Source organism: Microcebus murinus, chromosome 16, assembly GCF_040939455.1.
Source record: "Microcebus murinus isolate Inina chromosome 16, M.murinus_Inina_mat1.0, whole genome shotgun sequence".
Taxonomy (NCBI): domain Eukaryota; kingdom Metazoa; phylum Chordata; class Mammalia; order Primates; family Cheirogaleidae; genus Microcebus; species Microcebus murinus.
The window spans coordinates 32,675,713-32,696,472 of NC_134119.1; the positions used below are offsets into that span (position 1 = coordinate 32,675,713).

The window sequence follows — 20,760 nt, forward strand, 5'->3', positions numbered from 1 at the left end:
GTACTGCCTCGCGCTCCGGAAGGGATTCCTCCGGCCGCGAGCGCCCTCCTCCCCGCTTTCTGTGTGAGACGTAGAGCTGAGCGACCTAGGCCGCGAGCGAGGTGAGGTGGGGGCGGTCCGAACCCCGCGGCGTCGCCCGGCGCGGGGTCTGGACGCAAAAAGGGTGGTGGAGTAGGGCTATGCGCTGGTTTTCCTTCTCTAACTTTCCCCGAACCCTTGAGTCCACTCCCCACTCGCCGTCTCCGTCCCCGCCGGACTCTGGACCTGGCGGCTGGGCCCACACTTCCCTATCCCTCGCACCCTGCAGATGCCGGTGGCCGTGGGTCCCTACGGACAATCTCAGCCAAGCTGCTTCGACCGCGTGAAGATGGGCTTTGTGATGGGTTGCGCCGTGGGCATGGCGGCCGGGGCGCTCTTCGGCACCTTTTCCTGTCTCAGGTGAGGAGCGCGGGCACTGATCTCTGGGTGGGACTACTGGTCCTTCACCACCGCACCTCACTCTCGGTCGGGAGCCTGAACAGAGCCTACTTAGTACTTCTTCCCTGGCTGTCCTCTAGCGAGCGAGACCGATTTCCTAACCACCTTCACTCCACAAGGGCAGGTGGGAAGAAGCGTCAATGCTTAAGAATCTGAGCTCTAGTGTAAAAATGCTTTCTGGCGTTTTTCTTACTTGTTTGGTGACTTTAGGCAAGTTGGATAGCGGGTCTCCTTAACTGTAGTATGAGGACAGTAACACCTAGTTCATAGAACTGTAACAATGATAAATCAGCACACTTAGTTTACAATCTGGCACATATTAAATGCTCAGTAGCTGGTTGTTACCACTGTTATTTTTATTTGCAGTTTGCTACAAGACAAACTTGTTAGGTGGTTTTACTCTCCTGGGAACAGGATCCAGAGAAAATACAAATACTTTATACTCTGAAGGGTCATTTTCACATTTAAAGCCTGTTATTTTCATTTTTCCAGACTGTACATTACTGTTTACTGAGCACTTTACATTAAGCACTGTGCTAAATACTGTACTTGCATCAAAAACATCCTGTAAACAATCTTTTGATGTTCATTTTACATTTGACACAGCCTGTAAATTGCAGAGCTGAGTCTTGATCCCAGGTCTGACTCCAAAATCATTAACACCAGAAAACCATCTATGATAGACAGCTGTCTCTACTGGAACATATATGCTCTGGAGGCAAAACCAGTCCTAAAAGTTGGTTTCCCTGCCAATGTACTTTACATTGTCTGTTGCCTTGCTCATACTTAAAGTTGATAATCAGAAGAGTGCCCTAGATAACCTGTTGGGTTCTCTTCTTTGTTATCATTCATCCTGATGGGAAAAGATAATCTCCAGTAAGTGGCAAATAAGATATAGGGAATGCCAGACTTAGGTACTTGACTCACTGTTAGCCGAAGACTAGAAAGGGGCAAGTAATAGTCTTCCCTGTATTTTTGTTCCCAAATGGCCCCATCTTGGTTTCCTCCTCAGGATCGGAATGCGGGGTCGGGAGCTGATGGGCGGCATTGGGAAAACCATGATGCAGAGTGGCGGAACATTTGGCACATTCATGGCCATCGGGATGGGCATCCGGTGCTAACTATGGCAGTGGTTGCCCACTACATCTACACCTTCCCATCAATCCCAGCCCATATACTGTAATAAAACAAAGTCTTTGAGTAGTCTTGAGTGTGTCTGATAGAGGAATTATTTCTTCTCACTCTCAGCCTATTCAACTTGGCCAATACTGAGATTTAAGTTTAGATTTCCTCAAGGTCAAACATTACAAAAAGAAGTTATAACTTATTTCCAAAACAATGTTGTTCATCCTGAGATTGTTCTTCACATACAGCTGCCTGCTTTATCATAAAGATTAGAACCGCCAGGCGTGGTGGTGGCTCATGCCTGTAATCCTAACACTCTGGGAGGCTGAAAGGCAGGTGGATTGTTCGAGGTCAGGAGTTCGAAACCAGCTCTGAGCAAGAGTGAGACCCGTCTCTACTGTAAATAGAAAGAAATAAATTGGGAAACTAATATATAGAAAAAATTAGCCAGGCATGGTGGCATATGCCTGTAGTCCCAGCTACTTGGGAGGCTGAGGCAGTAGGATTGCTTGAGCTCAGGAGTTTGAGGTTGCTGTGAGCTACGCTGAAGCCATGGCACTCACTCTAGCCTGGGCAACAAAATGAGACTGTCTCAAAAAAAAAAAACCTAGAACAATTTATCCACTGTGAAACAAGCTAAGAACATCAGCCCTGGTCCTAGCTTCTCAACTGGCTAATCCCAGGTGATTTTCTAACCAGCCCTCAATGATTCAAACAGTGTAACTGGCCCTCCACAAGATTCCATTAATTGGATTGATGTACAGTAGCTTTTGTAGTAATGAACTAGTGTCCCTCACCTGCCCACATAGGCATTAATGATTTTCTGACCTGCACTTACCCCTTCAGCATGTCTTAAGAACTTAAAATTTTGTTGTAAGAACTTAGCACATTTTGGGCCACTGAGATGCACAGGAAATTAATGACACTACATTAGTTGCAGCAACTACAAATTTTCCAAATAAAGTGAAAAGCTGTCTCAGGAGTATGAAGACCTAAAGGATATCACTCAGAATAGCCATTTGAACCACATTCTGTGTATCACATTACTCCATTTACTAAACACTGCATTTCCTTTGAACATCATTTATAAACCAAATTTAAAACTTTGTGGCAGTAGGCAAATTTTGGCCATCCTTGTTTTAACAGATGAGGTTAATCACTAGAGGCCACATTTGCTTGCCTAGTTCCCAGGAAAGGAATGATAAAGCTTGGTTCAAGTGGGGAAAAAGTTATTGCAAAGATAGCAGGGAATACTTTGCAAAGCAAAAAAAAAAAAAAACAAACACAAGAGAATGTTAAGTTCCTGCCACAAAAAAACAATGCTGCCTGGTGTTGAAAAACAAGTTAACTTGAACCTTAAATGTTTTTCTTCAGATTAAGTAACTAAAGAATAATAGGTTAAATACCTATCCAAAGGACAAAAATCATGATGTTGACTCAAACGGAATGATATACCTAAATGACCTATGAACTTATGCCCCTCGGCTAACAAAATTGAGGAAATCAGTATTTGAAAGTAAAATATAACTACATTAGGAGCAACATTGCCTATTTAAAAGAACTGATCAAGATACAAAAAAGCTAAAGATAAAGGGTGTTAAGTGAAGGCCCACTGCTCAATATAGAAGATCAAAATCCCTTTATATATATATATAGCTAAATCAATTTGAGAAACCAGTTAAATGCCTTAAGTAGTGAAACTTTTTTCCACAAAGATGCCCAGATTAAAAGCGTGAGCAAATGCGTTTGGTTTGGTTTTCTTTTGGTAAACCCCTCTGTCTTGTACACCCTTAAGAGGTACTCTGCTAGGCTATGATGATAGGAAGGAATTAATGGGGGGATAGCTTGAGGGCAAGAGTTTCCCCAGACTCAGCACACTAATATTTTCCTTAAGAAGAAAGTACTGAAATACTACTAATAGTCAAAGAAGCTAACAGTCTATTCTCAAATTTCTATGACTTTAAAACATTTGAAAAATGAAGATTTCTTGTGGCCTTTTTAAGAGAATTTTATTTGAGTGGTTCTTACAAAGATTGTTGCAATATGAAAGTCATTTGTTTGATAGAAATATCAAGCTGTCTTGTCAAACACACTGAAGTAACCCAAAAATATATTTCAGAGCTCACAGAGCTTAAAAAGAGCAAAAGATTATATATGCAACCAGACAAAACCTATTTCTGCATTTCCTAGTTCTTGCTCAGACTGCTTTGCTTACAAGACTGTGACTAAACATCTTCAGGAAATGCAGGGATCATTTTGTTTGGAATCTTAAGACACACCAGAATGCGTAGTATTTACAAAAGAAACTTTTACAGATACATTAATTGAAAAGATACCATCAAGAAGTATTTTTAATTTTGAAATCTCCCTTTCTTGCCAATTGATCAGAATGCAAGATGAGATGCTAAACAAACAGCCCTTTAGCTGTCCTGAATTACCATACACTAAATGTGTATTGCAGAAACCTCTGCTAAACCATCCGCCAAATATCAACATTAGTGAAATGTAACTGCTGTGTAAAAAGTTAGGCTTTTGAAACATTTAAAAACATCATTACATCCCTGGTCTGCCTTTTTACAGAAAGCACATTTGTTCCCCTAGAGCTATTCCTATAGGTCCTTAATGTAATTTTCTACATGAACATTTTAAAAGGCAGAACAAGAGAACAGCTTTGTATACAGTGGGATTTGCTAGTTAGGGAGAATGAGCACACTGCATTCCTGTTAACATTTTTATTTTTTCAAGGTAACAGGAATTGTATACAAATGACAGTAGACCCCTGCCTCTTTATTTTTATCTAAATAAAAGATAACTCAAGATGAATTCTCAAGAAAGAAAAAAAAAGCTATGTACATAAGGGACTATATCTTCCTTCATCGTCTACTTGGAACCAGTAGTTGTGTTGCTGTCATAGAATCAGGAAAGAGGTTGTGGTAAGTTGGAAGAGGTACATATGCTGCTGTTATCATTTTACCTGTTGAAAGAAACAAATATGTTGGGTTTAGCATCTTCACTTAGTTTTAGAGCCTTAATAACAATAATTTAAAAAAAAAAATTCAAACTCACCAGCAAACCACCTGCCATGCAATGCATTGACGGCAGCAATAGCTGCAGCAATTGATGGGCACTTTACATACACATTGCCCTAAAACAAAATGAGTAAATAAAAGGAGAGAAAGGGTAAGGATGGTGCTGTATACAACATGGACTCATGTTTATTCAAATAGCCTGTAGAAAAACTTGGTGCTCTACAACCACAAAATATTTTACACACTGAATAAACTAAATATGTACACCTAGAATTTTAAGACAGAATGATTTATACTCCCTGACTTCCCTGTACTATCTTTTCTCTATGACTTATAAGCTGCCTAATAATCAAGATGCCAAGATTTCGAGGGAAACTTTAAATATTAACAGGAAGTGCTCTATAAGACCATAATCAAATTTTCAGTTATTTTATCTTTATTCGAGAGGGTATTTAGCCAAGATGTTAAAACTTCTTTCAGGATAAAGCCACTCCAGTAGATGACAGTGATTATAACATGCAGTAAGTATATGTAAGATAAAGTAACAACCATGGTTTATTAAAAAGATTCAAATACCTGAGCTGAATTTTTGTCAACATAAATATGAATAACTCCTCCATGTTTATTACATTCTTCAATCACATCATCCTTAATCTCTGTGTCCCATCCAACTTCTTCTTCACTGTAAGAAAAGTATTAAGCTCTTTTACATACTATTTATACTAATAAAATATACATTCTCAAATTTATCAAAAAACCAAAATGTTGGCTGGGCATGGTGACTCATGCCTGTAATGAAAACATTAGCTGGGCATGGTGGCGCATGCCTGTAGTCCCAGCTACTCGGGAGGCTGAGGCAGTAGGATCGCTTGAGCCCAGGAGTTTGAGGTTGCTGTGAACTAGGCTGATGCCATGGCACTGACTCTAGCTTGGGCAACAAAGTGAGACACTGTCTCAAAAAAAAAAAATATATATATATATACATATGTGTGTGTGTGTGTTTATTCTCTGAATTTAAATTACTTGTGTTAAAAAGAGGGTAGGGGCGCCCGGCGTGGTGGGTCACCCCTGTAATCCTAGCACACTGGGAGGCCGAGGAGGGCGGACTGCTTGAGGTCAGGAGTTCAAAACCAGCCTGAGCAAGACCCCGTCTCTACTAAAATTGGAACGAAATTAATTGGCCAACTAAAAATATATAGTGAAAAAATTAGCCGGGCATGGTGGTCCATGCCTGTAGTCCCAGCTACTTGGGAGGCTGAGGGAGTAGGATCGCTTGAGCAGGAGATTGATATTGCTGTGAGCTTGGCTGATGCGACAGCACTCTGGCCTGGGCAACAGAGTGAGACTCTGTCTCAAAATAAATAAATACAATAAAGAGAAAACCTGGCCGGGCGCGGTGGCTCACGCCTATAGTCCTAGCTTTCTGGGAGGCCAAGGCGGGCGGATTGCTCGAGTTCAGGAGTTCGAAACCAGCCTTAGCAAGAGCGAGACCCCTGTCTCTACTATAAATGGAGAGAAATTAATTGGCCAACTAAAAATATATACAAAAAATTAGCCGGGCATGGTGGCACATGCCTGTAGGCCCAGCTACTCGGGAGGCTGAGGCAGTAGGATCGCTTGAGCCCAGGAGTTTGAGGTTGCTGTGAGCTAGGCTGATGCCACGGCACTCACTCTTAGCCTGGGCAACAAAGCGAGACTCTGTCTCAAAAAAAAAAAAAAGAGAAAACCTGCACAACTTTTAATACAATTACAATCTTATAAATGAATTAAGGAATTAGCAATGTACATAAAACTTATTTTAAAAGGATCAAAACTAAAACACTTTCTATTATGAAATATGAAAATGTCTTAAATGCTAGCTTAGAAAAGTTGAGTATTATTACAGCTTTCACAGTATATTCTTATGAATTTGACTGAAGTTTACTACGTACGTTTGAGGGTTAAACATGTTAGAGAGTTGGAAACACTGTGTTGCAAGTGGTTGAACAGAAGCAGCTGCAGCTAAAGCTGAAGCTAAAACAAGAGAGAGAAAGAGAAATTAGTTTCATGGAAAATAATTCACAACAAACCCCCACAACCCATCCCAAGTACGCAAGTAGGATCACTACACTAATATTTCTTATTTTCCTTCAATGAACAAGCATCCTGCTTTCATAAAGCTTTACTTTAAAATAAAACAAAAATGCTAATGTATCATTACTCTATTAGTTACCCAGAAAACTGAAGAAACTTAGCTTTTGAAATAGACATTTAGAAATTTGGAGGTATTATTTTTAGAAGTAAAATGAAACTTTGTGTTATCTCAATTCAATTAGACAAAATCAATACATATCAATCCCAAAAGATAAAGGATAAAAGGGAAGATTGATTTTATACAACTGCTTAGTGTCTATATCCCAAGAAAAGAGTGATAATAAAAACGCAATCTTTGGAATTCCCAAACAGATCTATATATCCTTTGGTATTTCTTAGCTTTCTGCCCTGAATATGTTGTTTCTCTTAAATATATAAACCTTAATTATAAAAAGATTACATTTTTAATTAAGATGCATAAAATCATTTTAGATTTCCTATCCTAGGAAAATAAATCCTATGAGGAAATCAAATCAACATTTTAAAAAGGATTTTGTCTTTTAACCCAATACCAGAACACTGATTAGAGTAGCATATAATATCCACTATTATAACTTAAGAATATTCAACACTGTAATATTAAAAGTTTAAAACCATACTGGCTTGAAGTTAGGACATTTTCCAAGACATCTGCTCCAATGCTTTTTATATGATTTATAAAAATATTACCAGTAGCTGTGACAGAACTCACCGCAATCATATTATCTGACCAAATTTCAATCCAATACATAACAAACAAAGCTAAGGATAAAAAGTGCATTAGAAATTATAGTAATTAAAATAAACAATCACTTAAGGAAGTATCAGAAATTGTCTAATGAACAAAAACTAGGGCTGTGCATTAAATAGATTATAAAAGAATGACTGTTTCTGGTAGAATTATAAGTGCTTTTGCTTCTTCACATTATCCTTCAATGAATAAGCAAATGTTTTGCTTTCATGAAGTCTTACTTTAAAATAAAACAAAAATGCTAAAATAACAGGTCAAATTCTATGGAGGAATGTTAGAAAGATTCAAGAGTGTTTGTATAATTAAGCAAAAATGAAGACTGCACTCTGTAGCTTATCATTAAACAAGTAGAAAGTAGCCAGGCACAGATGCTCACACCTGTTAATCCTAGCACTTTAAGAGGACCAGGCTGGAGGACTGCTTGAGGCCGTGAGTTCCAGACCAGTCTGGACAACTTACCTAGCCCCTTATCTACAAAAAGTAAGAAAAAGTAGCTGGGCGTAGTAATGTGCACCTGTAGTTCCAGCTACTCAGGAGACTGAGGCAGGAGGATGCTTGAGCCAAGGAGTTGGAGGCTACAGTGAGCTATGATGACTCCACTGCACTCTAGCCTGGACAACACAGGGAAGACTCTCCCAAAAAGAAAAACCCAATTGGAAGTACACTTGGAAAAACTAAAAGGTCTTAAAACATTTGAGGAAGACTTAATTTTCTGACTTTCTCAAATTTACTATAATTATATAGTATGAATATTAAAAATATTAAGAAACTATTATAGAAACATTCCAGTTCAACCTAGATCAATGCCAAATGCAGTCAACCTAATAGGAAAATCCTCCATTCTTTTTAAAATCTGTGAACAATGGCCGGGCAAGGTGGCTCATGCCTGTAATCCTAGCTCTCTGGGAGGCCTAGGCTGGAAGATTGTTTGAGTTCAGGAGTTGGAAACCAACCTGAGCAAGAGCGAGACCCCGTCTCTACTATAAATAGAAAGAAATTAGTTGGCCAGCTAATATATATAGAAAAAATTAGCCGGGCATGGTGGCACATGTCTGTAGTCCCAGCTACTCGGGAGGCTGAGGCAGAAGGATTGCTTGAGCCCAGGAGTGAGGTTGCTGTGAGCGAGGCTGATGCCATGGCACTCACTCTAGCCTGGGCAACAAAGTGAGACTGTCTCAAAAAACATAAAAAAATAAAATCTGTGAACAAAAACAGCACTCAGTACAACCATCTCATTTGCTGGAAACATTAAAATGTATATTTAAGCCTTGACTATTATGGAACATGACATACTATTTTCATATACAGTGATTTCCATGAACAATTTTAAGCATATCTCTATAAATGGTGATACCAAACATGCACCACAGCAAAATGCCCTAACTTGTAAAGTGGCAAATTTACTTGATAATTAAAAACAAGAAATCATAGCCTACTTTATATATGCCTTCAATCTCCGAAATGTGCATGCAATTTCAGATAAACTGACTGCTTGGTATGGGCTTACATAAATCACTGAAATCAGAATACTATTTCTTAACAAAGAAAAGGTCAGCCCTGTACTGTGAATTCTAACCTTATATATTAAGTACATTCACACTGATTCCATGTTCTAAAAATACTGGTTTACTAAGATGACATTTATGATATTATTTTATTTCCCGACTTCTACATAAAACTTATTAACACTCAGAACACACAATGAGTATGAAACAAATACATGCTGAAAATTTTAAGCAAAGTAAGGCAAAAAAAAAAAAAAAAAAGCATGCACATTTGCATTTTTTTGGGTACACTGGCGATTGGGTTAGGTCTTAAGAAATAGAGATCACTACATATATACTATTATATGCTATTCTGTAAAACTGAGTTCAAATTACTATAACAAATGACAACTATGTCTTAGTACATTTAATTCTATTTCCAAGACAAAAAATGAATAAACAGTTCAACTCACCTTCAGTCTGTTGGGAAAGTCTTGTTTGCAAATCTATAACAAAAGAGAATTCTACAGCTCAGTGCAGGAACAATGAAGAGCCTCAACTAACAGGGTAAATGTCAGGAAAGCATTAATAAAAGAGGACTACAGCAGCAGGGTTTATTCATATGAACTTAGTAAAACCTGGCAGCAAAACCTCCTTCCCCATTCCTCATTGACAAGGCTTTGGGGCCTTTTCCCTTCTTAACCTAGGAAACTTCCTTAATGCCTCTCTCTTCCTACTACTCGTTTTCATTTCAAGTGCATTCATTCCACTATACTACTCTTCAGTTGGGAATAATGGGAAATGGGGAAAGGGGCGCACACCGGTCAGAAATGTGTGAAAAACCCTGATCTTGAGAATTCAATTCCAAGTACTTGGGAAATTCAAGTATTTATTTTATCAGTGGCAGTAAGCATTTAATACTTTAAGGTATTTATACAATTAAAAGATTGTAAACATTACACATCAAAAGGCTGTTAAGCATGTTCAATTATTTCCCAATTTGGGAGGAATGTCACCATTGGGAAAGATACCATCCAACAACATGTATATAATATTTTTTTAAAGGGCTTTTGAGATTCAGCTAGTCAAGTCCAGCCCAAAAAGGGAAAATTTGACTAACGTTATGGTTTCCTAGCCTAGTCTGAAATTTTAGTGAGGCAGGAATAAATCTATAAGGTTGTCCAATAATCTGAGTTCCAAGAAAAATACAAATATCTAGTCAGTATTAAAAATAAACACAACATGGAGTTTTAGCAATATATTTTCCTCATACAATCATTAGCATTTGTACAGCAAAGGCATCTGAAAAGAAAGCTGCTAGGGAGTGAAACAGCAGCCAAGTCTGACTACTAAAAAATTGCCACAGTACTGTAAAATCTATCTTGAAGCTATAGAAATACAGAACATAAAATTGCTTAGATTCAGTAACCTAATTTTCATTAAAACATTAAAGATACTTTATTACCATATGGATTTTTACTGGGGATAGAAAATGATCATGAACCATGGGCGAAAATGTAAACAGACCAGCAGCCCAAGTTATACTAGATATACTACCTGGGTCCTAGGTGTACAAAAACGGCATCTCAGGGAGCTGAATAAATATAACTGGTGTATACTGAAGGAACTTGAAGATCTGACCATAGGAACACTGTCAATAAACTTGAAATTATAACAATTTGTAATTTTTTTCCTAAAATGGGAAAAAAATGTACAGGTATCAGAAATCCATGCTATTTTAAATATATATAAATCTCAATCCAAATTCCAAAAATGACTTTTTAGGTGGTTGGAAGAAAGCATGGGTTTCATGAAAAAATAAGGACTCTAACCTATCTTACAAAAGGCCTATTAAACTGGCAGAATAATAAAATGTGGATACAGTGATGACCCACCACAGGTTTCAAACAGCAGCTTTAAAGGACTTAAGGGACAAGAGCCTACAAAACAGTGAACACTAAGAAAATTAATGTAAGGTTTTAATGATGACCACCTGGAGAAAACACATCCAGTTACCTAAATATTTACCTAAAACCTGAGGGTTGGTTAATAATATAGTAGTAATTTATGGGAAATCTAAGAAACCAGAATCAATCTTTAAAATCATCAACTAAATAAACAACACTAAACACTAAAACAACACTAAATATATAACAAAGTACAGATGTAACTAAACAGAGTAGGGACTACTGTCAGCAACCCACAAGGAGCTTTAGAATTGTAATTAACCACAATCAGACAACCTTGACATACATTACACAGTGAGAACAGAGACAGGTGCAGAGTGATACAACACAGGGGAAATAATGACTGATGATTGTTAACAATGTTTAACATTCAAAATCTTAAGCTAAGTATAGTTTACTAAGAGCAAAGTATTTGATACAGCATCCAACCTGTAACATTGCTACTTTAGAAATGAGTCCTATACAATTATCAATTCCCTGAAGGCAGGGAAGAAATCATTTTCATCACCAGCCTCTAGAAGAATACCTAGAATACGGATAAAAATATTTCCTATATGATCAAAGAATAAGCAGAACAACAGGAAACAATACAGGGAAAGTTTCCAGATAAAATAACTTTTAAACCATAAGTTATATTTCTGGAAGTGAATAGTTTACTATCTTTGATTACAAGTGGCATTTTATGATTGTTTATTCATTGTAAAGAACAGAATGGCTTGTGGTCAGGCACAGTGCCTCACATTTATAATCCTAGCACTTTGGGAAGCCGAGGCAGGAGGACTGCTTGAGGTCGTAAGTTCAAGACCAGCCTGGGCAACTTAGTAAGACCCCTGTGTGTACAAAATATAAGAAAAAATAGCCGGGAGTGGTTAGTCCCAGATACTTGCAAGGCTGAGGCAGGAGCCTAGGAATTGGGAGGTTGTAGTGCAGTGAGCTATTAATATAATGACACCACTGCACTCTAAGCCAGGAAACAAAGCAAGACCCTGTCTCATTTAAGAGAGAAAGAGAACTGAATAGCTAATACTTTTTTTCTTTTTGAGACAGGGTTCTTGAAGATATCTGTGCATTATCAAATGATTGTTAAATACAGAAATGCATCAATGGTTATGCCTTGTCTTCTCATAAGGATACACTTACACACTTGTCAGGAACTCTAAGAAGAAACTACGTGTCAAATTTCAAAATAAGTCATCCAATCTGACAGAAAAACAAAACTGAAGGCAGGCTTGCTAAAGATACACACTTTTGGACATTCACATCAAAAAGAAACCACAAAAGACCTCTTTCTCTTAATAATAAAGAAGGAAACAAAAATTATCCTCTCCTATAATTAATGAGCTTCCAATCTAAGAGGAGATCTTGAAGCAACCACATAGACCTTTTTGTATATTCAGATGCAGTACCATGGTCTTATATATTTTATGTTCTCAGAGTATCACTTTGTCCATAAGATCAAAGGACCAATTAGAAATAGAAATTTCCATACTTTCTTCGGATAAGGATTTTCTATCATCTAAGGTGCAAAATACAAATGGTCCTCTTAGATGTTCTAATAGTTTATTTTTTGACACTTCAATATTAAATCCTATCCTATCAGAGATCTGGGTCAAGGTCTATGAAAGCAAGTTGCAGGTAATCAAATTAAGCCATAAAAAGGGGAAAGCAATGTTTTATAAACTGAACCCCTTATTATAATACTAAATTGTGAATTCTGCCCAGTTTTCAGCCCCCTCTCAAAACTTCATTTCCTACCTCGTAATACCAAAATTGTATATTCTGCTTAGGAAAACTGCTTTCTCTATACTCTTGCTACAATAGTTTTAAATAAACCTTTATTTAAGGGTTTCTTGGTGTATACTGAAACATTACAAAGAAAACACGTTTTCTACTCAAAAAAATATAAACCTTGTGTTGTTCAACAAAAGTGATATATTTAAAAATATCTAAACTTATGTCAATTTCAACTACAAACTGGGGTTCAGGGTTCAAAAATATCCTGACAGCTTATTTTGAGTAGTGGATAATTCTATCCTATATCTGTACTTCCTTATATGACCTATAGAAACGTATAGGCTATAAGTACTTGATGAATTGAATTCTCAGTAAGTCCTTTTAAATGCAAAAATTTGGCAAATTTCGAATTAGATGAAAAACAATGATTTCAAATTAGAAAAGATTCAATTCCTACCTGCCACAGCACCAAATGCCAAAGAACCACTCATCTGCAGAGCCTGCTGTGCTGCTGGTGGAATCTGTAAACCTGTACCTGTAAAAGAATAGGTCTTGAATACTCCTTACACAGAGAAACCAAGTTTTTCGGGTGCTTATACTAATCAGTCATCTCACTAAAAGAAATTACAAGGACAACTGTAATGTTACAATAGCTGAAACTAAATTTATTAAGAATGGAGATATAAACAATATAATACACAAGGAAAACTGTAACTTATGCTTTGGTACTCAAAACAAATAATATAGATTCCATTAAAACCGAAACGCAAGGTGCTTCATCTATAAAAGTACATATGTTGCCTAAGAATAGTGCCAACTCCAAAAAAAGATAAAATTTTTCAATTTTATCGTTTGCATGGATACCTTTCTTTTTCAGCACTGCACTCCTAATATATCATTCACAATACTAGGAAAAACTTACCCTCTGCAAGTCTTGCCATTAATTGGAGACGACCAGTTGTTCCCAAGTCAATTCCAGTCCTTTCCAGTTCATCACTATCCAAAAATGAACTAGCACTGGAAGCATCTGTACGTTCAGTAACATGACCAACTTTCATTGGCCTTCCTGCTAGTTCAAATCCATTAAGTTGTTCCAAAGCCTTTTTGGCACATTCCGAGTCTGAAAACTATGTAATAGGAAAGTAGGGGAGTACAGTATATTTGTTTACTTGTATACAAGAACAAAACAAAAAATACTGACAGGTTAAATCTAGTACTGGGTGAATGATAGAAATTTCAAGCTATAACTACAAACAAAACCTAGAAGAGAACATTAGCTCATGCAAATTAGACTTGTTGGTGTGGTAGTTTAAATGAAAGAAAAGAGAGACTAGCAAGGTGATTTGTGCCTACAGTCCCAGCTACAGAGAAGACTAAGGCAGACTGCTTCAGGCCAGGAGTTCAAGATCAGCGTGAGCAACATAGCTATCTATACGAAAAATAAAATTAGCTGGGCAACATGGCCTGCACCTGCTAGCTATTTGGGAGGCTGAGCCATGAGGATGGCTTCAGCCTAGGAGTTTCAGGCTGCTGCAGTGGGCAGTGATCATGCCACTGTATTCCAGCATGGGTGACAGAGATACTGTCTCTTAAAAAAAAAAACTTTTTAAAACTTCTAGGATAGAGATAAAACTCCAATCCACACTACTCTTGTTTTAATTTTTTTTTTTTTTTTTTTGAGACAGTCTTGCTCTATTGCCCGTGCTACAGTACCATGGCATCAGCTTAGCTCACGGCAACCTCAAACTCGAGGGCTCAAGCAATCCTCCTGCCTCAGCCTCCCAAGTAGCTGGGACTACAGGCATGTGCCACCATACCCGGCTAATTTTTTCTATATATTTTTGGTTGGCCAATTAATTTCTTTCTATTTTTTTTAGTAGAGATGGGGTCTCACTCTTGCTCAGGCTGGTTTCAAACTCCTGACCTTGAGCAATGCACCCGCCTGGGCCTCCCAGAGTGCTAGGATTATAGGCATGAGCCACTGCACCCGGCCTCTTGTTTTAATTTGATGGGGAAAAAAAACACATTCCTACCCACTCTATTGCTTAACCTGGCACACTGTTTAAAAATAATTTTCTGGGCCGGGCACGGTGGCTCACGCCTGTAATCCTAGCACTTTGGGAGGCCGAGGTGGGCGGATTGCTCAAGGTCAGGAGTTCGAAACCAGCCTGAGCAAGACCCCGTCTCTACCAAAAATAGAAATAAATTAATTGACCAACTAAAAATATATATACAAAAAATTAGCCGGGCATGGTGGCGCATGCCTGTAGTCGCAGCTACTCGGGAGGCTGAGGCAGTAGGATCGCTGAGCCCTGGAGATTGAGGTGGCTGTGAGCCAGGCTGACGCCACGGCACTCACTCTAGCCTGGGCAACAAAGTGAGACTCTGTCTCAAAAAAAAAAAAAAAAAAAAAAAAAAAAAATTCTGTTACTGAACTAGAACTGCAAGACAGTAGTTATAAAACAGAAAACACAACATATAGCTTTCTGTAATAAAGATCACTATGTCAACAGTAGACAGTTCATCATTCTTTTAGTAAAATTTACCTCATCTCCTAGTTAATAGAAACAAAATAAAATATTGGTGAGTTATTTCTAAAAGTAAGTTTTCTCCTTTCACCAGTACGCTGAGGTAGATAAAAGCCCATGAAGAACATAGTTTCTATCAACACATCATCCGGTCTCCATTTCATTGAAATATGCATAGGAGACAATTATAATTTCCTCAAGGAGATGTGTATTTTAAACAAAATGTTCCCAGGACCTGAAAAGGTTGTAAGTATAACACAAGATCATACATTCGAAAAAATGTTAACATGTATTTGGACAGCACCCTGAAATAAGACTTAAAAGTCCAAGGACATGAATTCACAATTATTCCAGTTGCAAACTCATGACCCTGTTTGGACTGGGCTAAATCATGATCCACACTTTTTTTTTGGTGAAGACAGTCTCGTTCTGTTGCCCAGGCTAGAGTGCAGGGGCATGTAGCATCATCATAGCTCACTGCAACCTCAAACTCCTGGTCGAGTTTCTTGCTTTAGCCCCTGAGTAGCTAAGACTACAAGCACATGCCACCAAACCCAGCCAATTTTTTAATTCTTTGTAGAAAAGGGGTCTTGTCATGTTGTTCAGGCTGATCTTAAACTCATGGCCTCAAGTGGTCCTCCTGCCTCTGCCTCCCAAAGTGCTGGGATTACAGGTATGAGCCACACGCTGGACAACAAACACTTTTTTTTTTTTTTTGAGACAGAGTCTCACTTTGTTGCCCAGGCTAGAGTGAGTGCCGTGGCGTCAGCCTAGCTCACAGCAACCTCAAACTCCTGGCTCAAGCCATCCTCCTGCCTCAGCCTCCCAAGTAGCTGGGACTACAGGCATTCACCACCATGCCCGGCTAATTTTTTATATATATTAGTTGGCCAATTAATTTCTTTCTATTTATAGTAGAGACGGGTCTTGCTCTTGCTCAGGCTGGTTTCGAACTCCTGACCTCGAGCAATCCGCCCGCCTCGGCCTCCCAGAGAGGTAGGATTACAGGCGTGAGCCACCGCGCCCGGCCTAACAAACACTTTTAATAAGACAATCCTGGTCTTGGTTGTGATATAGATACATATAAAAATGATTGTAAGAAAAACAGAACCAGAAAAGACCTTCACCTACTCTAAGAAAGTGTCACAGTAAGTTAGGAACAACCATAAACTAGTTATATTACTATGAAGAGCTAGCTAATCAAAATGGCCATATATAAACATTAGACATAGTACAGAACACCAGGATCATAGTCTAATAAATTTTCAGATTTGCTGGACACTTACTGATTAGTAAAAAAGAGCTATATTCTGCAAGCTAATTTAAACCACTTGAAAATATTAATCATGCCTCCTTTCCTATAATCAGTAACCAATATAGATTTACTATGTTCTTTAGATCAAAAAAATTTTAAGTCATGTTAATTATGGTAATTACTTACTGTAATAAACCCATATCCTTTAGATCGACCTGTTTCACTGTCCATCATAAGCTGGATACTTTCAATCTAAAATTGAAAGGCATCATTATTATATAAGTCAAAAAGGGGCAACAATATTTCATTCCTTGAGATACAGTTCCAAAAATCCAGAAAAATCTCCACCCCGTAAAAAGAATAAATAAATAAAAATTTATTGGAACTCTTCATTCCAAAAAAATCTTCTAAAGGTCTACAATTTTCCTAAATAAGTTATGTATACACTGGGAAACATGAAAAAACTATGATTTTGAATTAAGATTATCTTTTACCTCAAAAACAAACTACTGAAAACCAGAAGTCCTCTGTAAAATACTATCAGGGATTACAATCACCATCATCAACACATTTCTTCTGCTTTGTACTAAAAACACCAAACATTAATTCTTAACTATACCAGATACAGTAAAAAAAAAAAGTCAGAATAACTAAAAACAGCACTCGGTGTGGGGATGATTGCAAAATTGTTCACTTTTAATGGGTGATTTTCTATGGTTTGTAAATTATATCATCAAGTTTCAATTAAGCTGTCTATACAGAAAAAGCACACAAAAAAAATCAAAACATCCATATATATTGTATTTCATTTTGGCTTATGCATGTTGTGATTGTACAACCTGAACAATTATGATGTGTGCACAGATTGAATATGTCCAATAAATAAAATACCCACAATCCCAGCATCCTAACTTGTATGTTAGGGTTTAGTAAACTGGTTGTGGGGTTAGATGACGAGAAATTACTTAATGGGTACAATGTATGTTATTCGGGTGATGGACATAATAAAAGTCCTGAAGATAACAAAATTACAACTGTATCCAACAAATCTGTACAAATGAAACTTTAAAAAAATAAAAGGGTTGAGTGGGATGGTGAAAAAATATCATAAAAAACATACCCAAGAGCAATTCATAAACTAGTGGTAGGTAAGGTACAGCAAGAACCAAGATTTATGTACACACAACCTTTTAAATCAGAGTGCAGCCTGTTAGTATTTATTATAAAATAAAACATCTAAAGAACTCACAGAGAAACCATTTTAATTCTTTAATTAAAGGAATTAAGAAAAGCATCTCTACATACCCCTAAAATGTAAGGAATAAGCTTCCAATAAACCCAATGAAACTCTTGTTCCAAAAGTACAGTACACTATTTTTTACAATGTTCATTTTTAAAATGATTCTAATATCCATAATGTATATCACTGTTGCATTATACATAACATTAACAGATTATCTTCAAATACCTCCTATCAGGTGACATATGTAAATTTAGGTTGTCACAAAAATCTCACAGAACCAAACCCTCCCCTCTTTTTATCTTTTGAAAGAAGACAAACACACATGCAGACATCATTAAGTAATTATAGGCAAACAACCTACTAAAGATCTACTGAAATTGGACTTACCCGTCCAAAAGGCTCAAAGATGCCCCGAAGCATATCTTCAGTTATGTTAAAATGTAATGAGCCCACATAAAGCCTCATAGGTCCAGCACTTCCCTTTTGTAAATTGTTTGCCATTGCTGCAGCTCTGTTTTTTTCTGCCTGCAAGATAAGACAAGATGCACATCCCACAGCACTATTACAAATTCAAACAGACTAAACCTCATTCACAACTTAGGTCTGCTTAATGACAAGTGATGTCAAAGATTTGAGAGATGAAAATATTACGTTAAGTGAATAACTCAGCCACTAAAAAGATAAGTACTGTATGAATCCATTAACATAAGGAATCTAGAATTGGCAGAAGGTAGATTAGACCTTACGAAGGACCAGGGGGAAAAGGCGAGTTATGGTTATCTATATGATAATGACAATTTTTAGACATGTAGAGTGTGATGAATGTACAACACTATGAATGTAATTAATGGAACTGATCTATACACTTAATGGTTAAAATCACCAATTTTATGTTATATATATTTCACAACAACAAAACCAATTTTAGAATGCTGTATCATTTTTTTGGTTACTGGGTCTGGCTATGTTGTCCAAGCTAGCTAATTTTTTTTGTTTTGTGTGTGGAGGGGGTGTCTCCCTATGCTATTCAGACTCCTCTTGAACTCCTGGCCTCCCACAGTGCTCACCATACAGGCATGAGCCTCCACGCCCAGCCTATGACACCAATCTTAAGATGCATTCTGATATCAGATGTAAAATATGGAAAATGAGACTGCTTCTTGAAATTGTTAAACACATTCAGTATTTATTAAAGCTAACTTTTTAAGGACAGGGTCACCTCTGTAACCCAGGCTAGAGTGCAGTGGTGTCATCATAGCTCACTACAACCTCACACTCCTGGACTGAGCTCAAGCAATCCTCCTGCCTCAACCTCCCAAGTAGCTGCAGGTGTGCACCTCCACACACAGGGCTGACTTTTCCCTTCTTTGTAGAAACACGGTGACACTATGTTGCTCAGGCTGGAAGTACAGTACACCAACTGGCTCTCATTCAGAAACTGTTGCCAGTTGGTGATGAAATAAGGGAAATATACCATAAAATAGATCAAACGATATCATGAAGTAAATCATTCAGCTCGGCTGTAATTTTGTCCATAACCAAGACATTCAACAGGGGAAGCTGTCCATTTACATTCTAGCACAAGCTCATTTTCTAACAAACTGGGGCACGTTGATTAATACTGCTCTCCAAGGTGATAACATTACACAAATCAAAAACCTCATTTAATTTGCAGGTTTCTCAGTCCCTAGTGTGTGGCAATCCACACACAACTATTATTGTAATTATCTTCCTTTACCCCATGACTTCAGCAAAAAAGACTATTTTCCTTTCCACTTTACATATAATCACATGATGCTTAACATTAATTACTTCTAAATGTAAAGTGGAACCTATCATCCTCTTTTAGAGATTACAGAAGTAAAGCTAGCACAGAATTTGGTCAAGGTTACAAACGGCTTGGTTAGCAGTGAAACTGGAATTTCAAGTCATATCTGGGTTATAAAGGTTGTGTACTACTTTCTAAAATTATATAAAATAAGTTTGATGAAGTAACCAGATTATTTAGAAGGTGTTAAAGAATATTTTAGTGGTTTGGGAAACAATCTATATGACTTTAGTACTTTGTATTGCTCAACGTATTCTTTTTTTTTTGTTTTGTTTTGTTTTTTTTTTTGAGACAGAGTCTCACTTTGTTGCCCAGGCTAGAGTGAGTGCCGTGGCATCAGCCTAGCTCACAGCAACCTCCAACTCCTGGGCTCAAGCAATCCTCCTGCCTCAGCCTCCCGAGTAGCTGGGACTATAGGCATGCACCACCGTGCCCGGCTAATATTTTTTTCTTTATATATTAGTTGGCCAATTAATTTCTTTCTATTTATAGTAGAGACGGGGTCTCGCTCTTGCTCAGGCTAGTTTTGAACTCCTTACCTTGAGCAATCCGCCCGTCTCAGCCTCCCAGAGAGCTAGGATTAGTGAGCCACCGCGTCAACGTATTCTTTAAATACCATATATTTGCCATTTTCTTAAGACAATGAGTAATGATCAAGAATCTTAAGAGTATTTTCATATACTACAATGATACATTCCAATTTCTCCATATCCAAAAGAACTGAAATAGGAATGCTAATTTCATTTACCTGAAGATAACACTTAACAAGTGTGGGTGTTATCAGCAAAGTAGAAATAAATCATAATTTGGAAATCTTGAACAGAGAATATTCTCTGCATTAGATTGCAACATCTCACTTTCAAGAAATGATAGTAGTTCAAACTACTCTTTTTTTTTTTTTTTTTGAGACAGTCTGATTCTGCTCCCAGCATCCTCACACTCCTGGGCTCAAGCAATCCTTCTGGCTTGGCTCATCCTCCTAAGTAGCTGGGACTACAGGCACGCGCCACCATGCCTGGCTAATTTTGTTTATATATTGTTTTTAGTTGTCCAATTTAATTTCTTTCTATTTATAGTAGAGACGGGGTCTTGCTCAGGCTGGTCTCAAACTCCTGAGCTCAAACGATCCACCCACCTTGGCCTCCCAGAGTGTGAGGATTACAGGCATGAGCCACCATGCCGGCCCAAAACTACTGTTAATATACAAAGTATTATATAATAAGCACA

At 37.7% G+C, this 20,760-nt stretch overlaps 2 protein-coding genes across 11 annotated transcripts in view; one reads left to right on the forward strand and one right to left on the reverse strand.

The window, feature by feature from the left end:
* The first annotated feature begins 38 nt into the window (after nt 1-38).
* Nucleotides 39-1,687, forward strand: ROMO1 (reactive oxygen species modulator 1). Its single transcript, XM_012754912.3, has 3 exons — nt 39-101; nt 308-438; nt 1,490-1,687. The coding sequence occupies exons 2-3, from the start codon at nt 308-310 to the stop codon at nt 1,596-1,598; spliced, it is 240 nt and encodes a 79-aa protein (XP_012610366.1). The 5' UTR covers nt 39-101; the 3' UTR covers nt 1,599-1,687.
* A 1,898-nt stretch (nt 1,688-3,585) lies between these two features.
* Nucleotides 3,586-20,760, reverse strand: part of RBM39 (RNA binding motif protein 39) — a 32,181-nt gene continuing 15,006 nt past the window's right edge. For 7 of the 10 annotated variants that reach the window (XM_012754908.2, XM_020281869.2, XM_012754905.2 and 4 more), the window contains 9 exons: nt 18,093-18,230; nt 16,649-16,714; nt 13,602-13,806; nt 13,137-13,214; nt 9,452-9,502; nt 6,563-6,644; nt 5,208-5,313; nt 4,669-4,747; nt 3,586-4,576 (listed from right to left, as the gene is read on the reverse strand). In XM_012754908.2, coding sequence (XP_012610362.1) covers nt 4,476-4,576; nt 4,669-4,747; nt 5,208-5,313; nt 6,563-6,644; nt 9,452-9,502; nt 13,137-13,214; nt 13,602-13,806; nt 16,649-16,714; nt 18,093-18,230 — 906 coding nt within the window. In that variant the 3' untranslated portion in view covers nt 3,586-4,475. Of the gene's footprint in view, nt 4,577-4,668; nt 4,748-5,207; nt 5,314-6,562; nt 6,645-9,451; nt 9,503-10,535; nt 10,672-13,136; nt 13,215-13,601; nt 13,807-16,648; nt 16,715-18,092; nt 18,231-20,760 lie in introns of those variants that run through there. The other 3 variants (XM_012754909.2, XM_012754906.2, XM_076011066.1) reach the window with 2 other exon arrangements.